Source organism: Molothrus ater, chromosome 4, assembly GCF_012460135.2.
Source record: "Molothrus ater isolate BHLD 08-10-18 breed brown headed cowbird chromosome 4, BPBGC_Mater_1.1, whole genome shotgun sequence".
In the NCBI taxonomy this organism is placed as follows: domain Eukaryota; kingdom Metazoa; phylum Chordata; class Aves; order Passeriformes; family Icteridae; genus Molothrus; species Molothrus ater.
The window spans coordinates 19366949-19379864 of record NC_050481.2 but is presented as its reverse complement, the minus strand read 5'-3'; the positions used below and the strand labels follow the sequence as shown (position 1 = coordinate 19379864).

The window sequence follows — 12916 nt, the reverse complement described above, 5'->3', positions numbered from 1 at the left end:
CCATTTTTGATAATGGGTTCACACAGAACGGAGAACCCTCCATTACAGAAAGAGACAGATGGGTGTAGCTAATCCCATGGATCTCCTGACAGACATAGTGTCTGACAGATTCCTTAATTTTCCTCTCTGTTCTAGGATGTGATCATTCCTGCTGTTCTCCTTTGGCATGTCCCAACATCCTCAGCCAAGTGCACTTTGTAGATTGAATTCTGTGCTCGGGAAAAGGCCCCCTAGGCTTGGATAGGTCTTTTTAATACATGAGAGAATGACTTCCTATTTTTTTTTTTGCACTAAGGTGACATTTTTGGCTTATGTTACTCTTTGATTTATAATTCTTTTTTGTGCACTGTTTGCCCATCATCTTTGATTTGGTGAGTGCCTAAGTGACAGTTACTTACATGTTTTCCTTTTGAGGTGCATGTTATTTATTTCAGTCACTCAGTTATATAGTAAAAACAATAGAAATAAACTCAGGCTGTTTATTGTTCCTTCATACTGCATAAGATGGAGCAAACAGTTCAGTGCAGTCCTTGGCCCTTCTTCCAAATCCTTACTGGAATTAGTGGTACTATTTGACTGAAGATTTCTGTGGAACTGCAGTCCAAAATTTCAGGTTTGAGAATGTAAATAACAAAGTTCATAGTGGATATTTGTTGCATATAGTGACAGGTGTTGTTTGAGCGGATCTATTATTCCAAATTATTGTTATTACCTTGTTCAGGAGAATGGGAGGAGAGGCAGATCTGGGCCACATCTCTGATGTGATGTCTAGTAAGCATCACCCCCACTATACTGCAATTAGAAATAACTTCAGTCTTTCCAAATTATGTGCTCTAGCTTTTTCTTTCCCTACCCATGGAGTTTTCAATGTCACCATGGATTTGGGAAGCAGGAGAGGATGAAGCTGAAAGAGCTGTGTGTCCTGGCTGCATCCACATGTGCTGCTGATGTCACATTGACTCAGCCCTTAGGCAGCCTCTTACTTTGTCACCTGGAATTGATGCACATCTGTTGCTGTAGAACTCACATCAACTTCTGTTCTTGTCCATGCAATGAGCAGGTTCTCCATGTGATCCTCATTTATCAGCAAATAGCCACATTCCAGGAGCTCTAATTAGGAATCTGAGTTTCAGCAAATTTAATTTCTCACAGAAATGTTCCTCTTGTTCTCTGAAAGCATCTCATCTGTACAAGTAATAGTGGGGAATTTTAAAGGAAGGAAAGGAAAAAAAAATACACAATCTATTGTGTATTACACAATACATTGTGTATTCACAGTACACAATGTATTGTGAAATTTATTTTTCAAGGCATTTGCAACAGTTTGTAGATTGTTACAAACAGAAATTATTTCCAGCTATTTGTAGACACCAAGGTGGACCTGTGGTTGCAGGTTTCCATAGACACTTTATTCCTTTTTCTGTAAGCCTCAGTTGTTTTCCTTCTCACTTTTGTCATTGCCAACTGAAAGGCATAAAAATGCAAATCAGAATGCAGCCTGTAGAACTTGCAGGCACTATTTTAGCCTTCATTGGATTTGTGCTAATGCTGATATTTATTTGTTTAATTAAATGTCTCTTCTTCATTTCAACTCTCCGTTTGAGGAGAAGGAGGGAGACAGTCTCATTTTATTGGTATTCTAAATGAATTGTGCACTGGAACAGCTAATTTCTTTCCCACATAATGATTTCTCATAATTTCCTTTACTTAGGTGTTCAGCTTAGGGATATTTAAAACAGTTTGGTCTATTTCTAGATAGTGCACAGATACATCTCTGTACCTCTGGAGTGAAACAACTGGACTGATGATGATGCTTTGTCATTTACAGCCGAGTCTTGGAGGCACTGACTATTGCAATGAGCGAGCTGGAGCTTTGAAGCATCCTAACCTGACCTGGCAATTCAGTTGTCACTGTATAACTCAGTCAGTTCCATAAATATGTCTTAGGACTAGGAAAGTAAATTAATTGAGGCCACTTTAGCATAGCTTTGCTTTGGCTCTTGTTGGATTCTTTGTTTGAGGGTCTTTCTCCCCTCCAGATAAGCTGGGCTTTATGGTCAAAAGATCTGTAAAAAATGAGTTACCAAATGAGGAAGGCAGTTATTTTTTTCACTTCAGTACAGTATCCAGGTGGACTATATTTTGGAGAAAAAGGAATGCAAACTATTTTCTTTTCAAAAGGGAATTTTAAGCCCATAAGCACAGCAAATTGTTACTCAACTTGCAGCAGGAGGCAAATTTTCACAGGAACAATAATAGCTGCACTGCGGGTATAAGAAAGGAATCCCAAAATTTTACTTTAAGCTCTGCCATGTAAAGACTGACGGCTCCTGACAGAAGCTCTCACGAAGTGGATAACACAAAAATGAAATGGGCTTAGTCAGGCTGCAGGGAATGGAGTTAGCAGCTGTAAGGGCTTGAGGCGGCCCTGCCGAGTTACAGGTTTGGGATGCGGTAACAGGCACAGGACCAACAGCTTTAGGGATAAACAATTTTATCCCTAAATAAATAAAGACAGATTACTAGTGCCATTATCCTGACTGTAACAACAACAAATTCAATAATTCACTAATGCTGGGCTTCATTTAACATCTGGGCCCACAAAGATGTACGTGCCCATAGCTGGCAGGCAGGCATTACTCTATTACTATGTGATAATTTTTCAAGGTAATGATGCTTTTAGATGTGTATTTTCTTATTTTGAGCTCCCTCAGGTAGCAGCTGGAGTGTGTGTATAACAAATTGGGCTACGTTAAAATTGCTTTGCATGGAACATTTTGTTGGGGTCTCAAAGGACTTTCCAGAAGATTATCTTGTAAACCAGCTTTTCCCCTATTCTAGTTCATTGCTTTCTCAATAAGGCCTTTTGTCTTGGTTCATAGGTTTTTTGATTCACAGTTTTAATTTGATTAATTTACACAGATTTAATTTAATCAAATTTAATTGGTTCACAGTTTTACATTATAAAACACTCAATAACAGACTGGCAAGTGATGTAGTGACCAGCGCTCATTGAGTTTTAATAATCTATTTTTCTGGAATATGACTTCTCAGGTTACATTAATCTTTTAGTTGTTTGAAGCAAGCCTCACTGTATTTGTCATCAGTAGGGCTTTCAATTAGAGAAAAGGTCCTCTCACAATATCTGCATGGGAAATTCCATAGAGGTCCCAAGAACAGACAGAAAATCAGCAACCACAAAACAACCTGAATGTGAGTTTGGGGGGAGGGAGTTTGTCAATGAGCATAAACACCTGGTAGGGGTGGAGGTAAAGGAGATTGAACCAGATTCTTCTGTGGTGAAATGGCAGGAAGCAGTGGGCACTAAATGAAAAGCAGGAAACTCCACTTCAGTGTAGAAAAAAGGATTTTCACTGTGTATTTAGTTCAACACTGGAAGAGGTTATCCAGTGAGGTTGTGGAGTCTGTCTGTGGGAATGGTTAAAACCTGATCAGGAGTGGCCCTGATCAACCTGCTCTAGGTGGGCAATTTCTGGAGGTCTCTTCTGGCCCCTGTGGTTCCTGGCTTGCAGAGTGTTTGCCTCTTGCCTGTATAAATGTTCTAAGAGCAGACAGTTTGGTAGCCTGGATTATTTATCTCAGAATGTGGAATCACTCCAGAAGGAATTAGTCTCCAGCAATCATGGGAATTATGCATGACTGTAAGATTTCATCAGTGTTCGTAATGGAGAGAAAAAACCTATTACTAACCAGGGAGATGGCAAAGTGTGGTGTTTAGATCAGCCACTAAATTACAGTTATAATTCTTCCTTTTGAAGTTGCTCTTGTCTCTGACTTGGGGTAAATTACCTTTTTTCTGCTGGCAATGACTTGGCATTACAACACCAGCAGCTCCCCAAGAGGACAGAATGCACACTCCTGAAGGTGACCCTTTCACTACATGGTGCTGACATAGGAGCACTCCCAGGAGTCAGCCACTTGGTCTGTTTTTCATGGCTAGGGGATCTTAAACAGTTTCTTCCCTTCCACCAAGAGTGTTGTGAGGTGGGAAAGAGAGTGAAGGGAAAGAATGGGTTGCAATTTTCACCAAAAACACTGAAATAAGAAAAACCTATTTGGTGGCATTTACGTCATAAAAGGAGTAGTTCTGAAGTTTTGACAAATATTCTGTATTTTAACAAGCCCAGGTCTTCAGGAGGAGTTTTTTATTAGTTTGATTACTGTTTTATTGCAAAAGTTGGTCATTTCACATGGTTGTGCACAGAGCTTAGCAGGATTCATTCCCACAGTAAAAGAGGAGGAATCAGTGTTTTGGAGCCATAGCAGCAGTTCTGCTTCATGCTCCTGTATGCCACTTCTATTCATTCATACCTGTTCTTTGAGTCAGAGCTGGTGCCTAGGGCCATGCAAAAGTGTCACTTCACCATGATGGGACACCATCTCCTCTTTGTTTATAAAAGGACACAGGTTGCTTGATGAAATGAGAGAACCTCATGGAAGAGAGGGGATGCACCATGTGATGTAGCCACATATTCCTGGGAAAAGTGTGCTTGGGCTTGCCTGGTGGCCTGGAAGCACATGGGCTTTGTGCAGCTCTCACATGCCTTTAGCAAGGCAGGCAGAAGTGCTGATAGCACAAAGTGGCACCCCTATTAATGCCTGAGAATGGCAGCGTGGTCTGCTCTGCTTGGGATAGCACAAAAGCTTTTTTCCTGTAACGTGGGGTTGGAGGGCATGAGACTTCCTGGAGTCAAAATATAACCAGAGTGACCATGCTTCAAACTGATATATGGGTGGGTATTCATTTCTCCTTTAGGGAATCCTTAGGGGACAAGCAGAAGTACTCACCTCACCATTCTTCTAACACCTTGTTGACTGAGTGATTTGGAATTTCCCCTTTTAAATGTGTTTTCCAGCAAGAGTTCATGCTCCCCAGTCAAAAACTGACTTCATCTCTGAGAAGCTTTAGTTGAGCTTTTCAGATGATCTAATATAAAAAAATCTTTCCCTCTGGAAATGCCCTTCAGTGTGGTTGAGAGAGGTTGCAGCTTCTAGAGAAAAATGTATCTTTCATACTAAGACAAGAATTGGTCTTTTGGGTGGTTTTCCTCTTCCATAACTGAATTAGGATATGACATTACTGATCATGACAATGTAAAATTGCATTTCTTTGTTTTAAAGGAGGTAAAATATGATTTAAGGTGGCTCTGTTACTGGGGGTGGTGGTTTACTTTTGTGATACCCTTCCTTACTTTGGGGGGCTGTACATCAGAAGCAGAGCATGCCATCATTTAAAGTGAGGTGGTCACCTTTGCTATGCATTTTTATGCAGCAGATGACCTTGAGTAATGTCATCCTCATCTGAACTGCAGTGACATCAACATGAGAGGTGGTGTTTGTGGTGCTGTTTGCAGCTGGGCAAAGGCGATAAACCTTTCCCGGGCAAGGAGTTCCCTTGGAGGTTTGCTATGGCTTATGATTTACTTCCTTTGAAAAATGTGGTTGATGTTGTGTTTTTCTAGTGCTGCTGATTGTTTTATTTGAAGCTGTAGAGAAACCTATGTCCTGAACTTGCTGAAGGGACTTGGGAAGATGATAATTTCAGTCTTTTAGGCCTTGTGTCTCAGTATAATCCTGATGGACAGTCCAGATCCATTGCAGAGGTTCCTAACAAAAAAAAAACAGCATACAGACTTTGAAGCTCTTATTTGAAATTCAGCTGGGAAGTGTTTTTCCTTGTCATTAATAATGGTCCTGGCAGGCAGTTCCACTTGCCATCTGTTTTCCTGCTACAGATAACATGAAGCTGTGTATGTGCTTTCTTGTGCACCCTCAAGCCTGATTTTGGGCACAGTTTTACTCGATGAGCTGATTGTTAGCTGAAGCTGTTCCTTAAGGGCTGGGGGAAGCAGAAATTAAATTATATTTTGGATTAAGCAGGAGAGCATGCAGCAGGAGCTTTATGTCTTTAGAGCTGGTCTGTTAGGGCAAAGGCACAGTAACCTCTGTAAAATTTGCATCACACACTTTATTTGGCTATTTCAGTCAAAGCTAGTAGGGATTGATGCTACTTTTCATAAAAGCAAACAGGGAGAAATGCTATTAAAAATGTGTTTAGAAACTAAGGTAAGTAAATACTGAAATCAAGTCATCTGGGGAGCTCAAGGGTTTTAATAAGATGAGGCAGAAATGTAATTGGGTCTAGTTTTTCTCATACTTTCAAGCCTGAAAAATTACCTTTCATGTTGAACACCCCAAATTTTTGGCAGTTCTGGAAAACCAACCTGGTGCCTATTAAATACCTAAATAAAGGTACTTGCAAGTACTTCATTGGAGTCCTTTGGCTTTTTGGAATTTGTCCATGTTGTCTATGCCATAGAGCAGCTCAGGGTGTTGACTCAGAGCAGGCACGTGCATGGAGGGAGCTTGGCAGAACAGTTAGACTCCACACAGACTGTGCTGCTTACCTCCAAAGGAAAAAGCATAGAGGAGTAATGGGACCCAATATCTCTTCGTGCTGCACCTTTTAAAGGCTGCAGTAAGAGCTGGAGAGCAGAATCTGTATTATGGATATAAATTCTGTACATCGTAAACTTGGATGATAGGATGAAAAATGTGTACCTACATGTGTATCCAAAAGGTGACAGATCCAAGGAAGAACAGGAATCTGGCAGGTGAAGTCACAGTCTGTGCTTGGGGTGGTGCAGAAAGTGAGGAACAGAGTGTTATGACTAGGGTCACCTGGTTAAACCACAGAGGGAGCCATATGTGGCAAATGGGGGAGCACAGTAAATAATGTGGGAAGGTAAAGAGGGTTTAGTGCCACCTTTTGTGCATTTTATATTCTATTTTGTGTTAAGCTTTCAGAGGTGAATTTCAGGTTTAGCTTCTCTTATCCTCATTTTGTCTGTATCCTAAATTTAATTTAGCACCACTATCTTACTTGTAGATTTTGAAGAATTATCTCATTAGTCTGGTTTATGATTTACTTAGTTTTGTATTTCTGTCTGCTTTACCAGCCTGCAGGTGGGTTTTTTTAAATTAATTCCTTCCTGAGTGTCTGTAATTGGTTTTAGTGTGTTTCTGTCTAGGTCGACACCTGTTATAAGTCAGCATGGTCACAATAGATCCATTGAGACACTCTGCCTGTTTTCATATCAGTTTTCTTACAGTTCAGGATGAATGCCAACATCTTCTGCTCTGGCAGAGCTCATGCTTCTCTGTGAACTTCTGGAGTAACAACTACAAAGAGGAGTGGCCCAATTGAAATGTTGGGGATTTTTTCCTTTGTGTTGTTTCATATGGTACAGAGCATCTGTAGTTCTAGGAGAATAATAAACTTCCTTTAATAATCTTATTCAGCATGTTATTCCTCACACCACTGCCATCTTGTAAACTCCAAGGGTCTCTTACTAAAATTGCTGTATAAAATAGAAGTGCTTCTGTAATAAGGAAAAAAATGCAAGGAGCTGGGTAAGAGTATTGTACCATATATACCAGTAGTGCATAGAGTAACATGCTGGTTGACATAAGAGAGCATGTAAAGATATGACCCATTAAAGGAAAAAAGCATTTTCCAGTACAGTTAGATTCTAAAACAAGAAAAAAAGAAGCATGTTTCCCCCTTTTTGCAATATGAAAAGACTAAAACTTTAAAATTAATAATGGTTTATGAGAGGGTGGATGTGTCTATAACATTAAAAAAATAAATGAATTACTGTTTCATTTGTGTGTCTTGATATTGGCCTGTTTTTACAGGCACTTTTGCATAGCTGCCACTGTGTTCCCCAAAGCAGTTAAACATGAATTAATGTGGTAACTTAATGTGATACTTAAACCATTTGTGCAGGACTTTGTTTCCAGACTGGTTTCTTAAGGCACAAAACCACCTTGTTTTGGTTTGCTTCATGACTCAACCAAAGCCTTTCTGGGATTAAAATATTTTCCCAAGATATTCTGCAAGCTGGTGGTGGTACTGTTCTTTTATTCAGATTGACTCCTTGGCCTGTCCATGGCAAGGGAAAAATGAGGTTTCAGCTATTCAAAAAGATGATAGTTGTCATTCCTATGGGATACCCCTGTGAAACATGGGGAAGATCTGTCTGCAGTTCATGTCCCCTCACTCTCCATGACCCCTGGTAATATCCCAAAACCAAAGGGCAAGCCAAGAAGTCAGCCACTGATGGGGAGAAAAGTCACACTTTGGTGGGAGTGCTGAGGCGAGCAGTCACTCACGTTTCTTTCCCTATTCTAAATGTAGAATGAAGAAGGCTTCCTGCAGGAGGGAATAGTGAACAATACAGGTGCTCCTGTGGATCCTGAGAACGAGGCTTACGAAATGCCTCCAGAGGTAAATCTGCTGTGGTGTTTGCTGGCAATGCATGTAAGAGAGGGCCACAGGAGGAGGCTGCATGCTCAAGTCACATAAGCCTGGCCCAGGCTGGTGCTGGGAGCTTCAAGGGCACAGCAGAAACATGGTCTCTCTGGCCAAGATCTGCCAGAGGTATAGTGCTGGGAGTCAGAAAATTATTTGCTTTTTTGATAAGTAAGGAAATTAAATGGGAATTTATTTTCTGTGCTTCAAAACACTTGTGCCTGGGTTTTGAGGAATCTTTTTTTTGTATGTTTAATAGGGAATGCAAGACAAGCCACAGATTGTTTGAATAGCTTGGCCATCTTCATAGATGGTTTGAGTAGCTTGGCCACTCACCACTGCATCATGCTTTGTGAAGCATGATCCTAAGTTAATGCAATTATGGGAGTAAATTATTTTTTTTGGTTTTTATGAACAAGCTCTCTGCAATGTCTGGCACGATGCACTGTTAGTTGGACTAGCAGTTTTATGGTAGCACAGATAATAAGACTGAAAATGAGAGGTATAAAAAATTTAGGCCATGATCCAATAAAAGACTTAAAAGCTTGAGGGTAACATCTTGAATATCACTGAAATTATGGATGCTGCTCATGTGGCCATAGTTAAACACGCCTTTAAATGATTTACTGACTCAGATGAGGATCTGCAGCACCTGGTGTGCTGTTCAGCCCAGAGGCAGTATTCCTTCCTCTCCCAGTGAATTATCATGGGTGGCCTCAGGAGTTCCTGGCAGCATCAGCTGAATGATGTGTTAATCACTGTACAAGTCTAATTCTCCTCTAAGTACCATGACTTGTAAGGTACAGAATCTGGGAAATGTGACAAAATCCAAATACATTTCATAGCCAGGTCACATGAAAATCCATAATATTTGGGCATTGAATCCATCAGGAGTAGTATGAATAGAGAAAATAGGATGTCTTTACCTAAAATACCAGCAGTGTTGATTTCTGCTCTCCCTCAATAGGAAGAGTATCAAGACTATGAGCCTGAAGCATGAGAGTCCTTTCCTTCCTTTCTATCACCTGAAATCTAACAACTCCTCAAGACGTCCCATCCTGTACAAGTGCTGAGTTCCAATGTGCCCGGTTGTTCAATTTTTTTACAGTTTTTACGGTGTATTTTGAAGTCTTCCATCAGCAATGATTGGAGTATCTGTGACTGCATCCACCTTGTTTCAGCATTCCCCTCCTGCTGAAATGAAAGCCGGTTGGCAGGATCATTGTTGTGCTGTGGATATTGTGGCTTCAAGTTTAAAAGTTAAAAAAGAAAATATTAAGTAAAAACACCTAAGTGTCTACTGCTTATTTCTAATTCTGTACATGTTTTGTTGATAGGCTGTCAGTAATTTGATATTGTTTCTGATACAGTTTTTATTTGTTTCCTATGACTATTCTTTCTGTGCAGAGATGACTTATTGTGAGAGCTTTATATATATGTGTATGTATTATACATATAAAAAAAGTAATTGAGCATGAACTATGCACCTATAAATATTAGCTGTTGAAATTTTATTGTTTTGTGATGTGTTTTATTAACTTGTGTCTGTAAATAATGGTGTTCAACTGAAGCAAATAAAACGTAACCCATTAAAAATGAATTTCTAAATTAGTGATGATTTCTAACACCACCTTTCCCTTCCAAAAGCCCCTGTTGAAGCATTCAAGCTGTGTTGCTTCCTTTGAAGGAACTGGAGGAGCAAAATCAGAAAATGTAAGCCCAGTCTGTTCAAAAACCATGAAGAATGAGAAAAGCAGGGCTGCTACTGCAGCTGGGTGCAGCTTTGCTGACAGATTTGTTTGTAGGCTAATAAACTTGCTGTTGTAAGGGCAACCTGAAAGTGAATGAAGCCATTAATAATGGGCTGCAGCAGGTTAACAGGAAATCATGAGGCCCTTTGAGGAATTACTGTTCCAAGGTTGTTCAAGTGCTGGGATATACAGTGATGGCTTAGTTGCAATGAATTTGTCTTGTATAAGGTCTCATTTTGCTGAAGTACAGTCTACTGTCTATTTTTAGACGTGTGCTGCCTGGATATTTTTCCATACAGTATAAAGATTTAAATGTGAGATGGTTTTACTTCTATTGTGTTTTATTATTTGTTATTTTGGATCAAGTGTTAGCTCTAACCTGAAGTGGTTTTGTGTTTGAGGTTCTCTAGTCTTGAGTAGGATTTTGAACTTGACTTGCAGCTACCCTTTTCAATGTTCTGGGTAACAGGTTAATGTCATTGTTGGTTTTGAAAGTGGGGAAACTTAGGCACAACCACATAATGCATGTTACTGGTATGCTCAAAAAGAGACACAGACCCTAGGAGGATGAACTTTCCAACTTGTTGGTGAACTGAGCTCCTTTCTGGCTTTCTGCAGCCTTTCTGGTACTCTCATGCCCAACATGAAATAGATCTTTGCAACTGTGTGCCCATTCCATCTGTGGACAGTGGGAGCTGATGATGTAGCACTGTAAGCCAAAGTCACATGAACATGCTGGTTCCATGGTGCTTAGAATACCAGTGCTTCAGTTTCCTGTGTCATCCCCCAGTTTCAACACAGTATTTCTCAGGATTTTGATTTATTTCAGAAGAATTGCTATCAAGCTCTCTTTTTTTCTTTTTTTCTTTTTTTTTTTTTTTTTTTTTTCGGTCAAAGCAATGAAAAACCCCCTTGATCATTTCAGACAACTTTCAGGTATTTTCATCAATAGTTTAATTGCTTAACAAAATTTAAAGTTCTGTGCTTTTTTGCAGAAATCTTTCATGATAATGTGTAGCAGCCCACCAACAGTTTGAAGTCTCTTTCACAGGTGGTGTGTCAAGAGATTTTCTTGACCTGGACATGTTTACTGTGAAAAATGAATGCCTCAGTTACAAATCTATTGCATTCCTGGAAAATTATATCAGGATGGGGTACAAGGTAAGATACTGCTTTTATATCTAGCTTAATTTTGTTTAAGGCTCTTTCTGTTCTAGGAGGACTTGGAAAGAAAAGCTCAGTGTTATAGTGAGATTCCCCCTCCAGTATGGCAGCAGGGAATCATCCTCCAAAAGCAACAACTGAGCTGAGTCTTGTGCCTGGTACTTCAGAAAATAGCACTGGAAAGAGCAGTCTAAATAGAACATGTATTTCTGTTATTCATCTTCACTTTCACAGCCCAGGTCTTGATTTCCCTATTGCTTCTTTACCAGGGAATCAATTTAAACTGGTTGCTCACATGCTGCAAGTAAGTAGTGCACTTCTTAAATAAGCTGTGGGGAGAGTTATATCATAAAGAACAGTAATGAGTTTGTTTCTGAGACTGGTCTCTTGTCTGAACATGTCAGAGTTAATTAGTTTCTTTCATTGGTAATATCAGCAAAATCATTCAGAGTTTTTAGGTCATTGAAAATGTACCAAAGGTGATCAGTTTGGTTCTTGTGTGCCTCTTGCAAACATGCCCTCAGATGGCCCCAAAAGTCCATGGGACCCTGGTTACTATGGCAGCACAGTGTGATGCACTGCTCTGGTAACAAGCTGCATTTTAATGAGATTCCTTTAAGGGCTGCCTGACCATCCTTTCCAGGTAAACCAAGTGTCATTGTGTCTTATTTTTTGCAGTGAGATGGATTTTGGCATGCAGGTTGCAAATGTCAGAACTGTGTTGGGTGCTAAAGCTGAACCAAGTAGATACTGTTGAATTCAGGTTTTTAAAAGTCTTAAGTCTGTGTATTAAAAAATGCTTATGCTAGTGTGCTAAAAAAATTTTGAACCATGTCTGACAGAGAGGAATATAACTTAGAGCTCTTTTTTCCTAAGAGCTTGGATTTTAACTCAAAGCAAAAGCAATCTTCTGTTGTCTAATTAAGAGTTAATAATGAGCCTCACCATATCCAACTCCTCCAGGGGAAAAACACATGTTGCTTTTTTGTTCTATTTTGGCAACTTTAATTGGTCTTGTAATGGTTCCTAATTAAACACATTGTAGTAATGTTTTTATTACTGTAAATCATAGTGTTAATACTTGTGTTACATGACTTTTATATAATGAATTTCAAGTGTTTCCTCTCCCCACTAAAGACTTTCCTTCATTCCCTCAAGACAGTTGTAGGCAAATTAAGGTAAATTGCAATGTCATAAACTCAAAGAAAAGCAACATGCCTGTATCTCTACAGGAAGCACAGATTTTATTCATCCTGGTTTTCATAGCATGGACAGTCTAGGCCCCAGGATGCTCATGTGGAAGGGTCAGACATGGAGAGTGGGTCAAACAGCTGCAGCAAACTCGAAGTTGAGACCACTGCCTCCAAAAACTGGGAGACTGGAAGATCCACAGCTGTCCATTTAAAGGCTGAACTTATTCCAGGAGCACAATGAAAGACAGGTACAGAATGTCTGCCTACACCTATTCATAAAATCTTAATATACAAAATAGGACTACTTAATTGCCCCTAAGATTTGATCCAAAGTTTACTGAAATCTGTGAAAATACTCCTACCGCCTTCACATAGGTGTGTTAGGACAGCTGTAGCTCCAGTATACATTTCATCTTCTTGTACAAATTGTGTGGCAGTCTGCAATGACATGGTGAGTTTCCACTTCATTTCTT

At 39.8% G+C, this 12916-nt stretch overlaps 1 protein-coding gene across 2 annotated transcripts in view; it reads left to right on the top strand.

The window, feature by feature from the left end:
* Nucleotides 1-9935, top strand: part of SNCA (synuclein alpha) — a 63075-nt gene extending 53140 nt beyond the window's left edge. For both annotated transcript variants that reach the window (XM_036382609.2, XM_036382610.2), the window contains exons 5-6: nucleotides 8222-8311; nucleotides 9303-9935. In XM_036382609.2, the coding sequence (XP_036238502.1) occupies nucleotides 8222-8311; nucleotides 9303-9335 (123 nt within the window). In that variant the 3' untranslated portion in view covers nucleotides 9336-9935. The remainder of the gene's footprint in view (nucleotides 1-8221; nucleotides 8312-9302) is intronic.
* Nucleotides 9936-12916: the final 2981 nt, after the last annotated feature.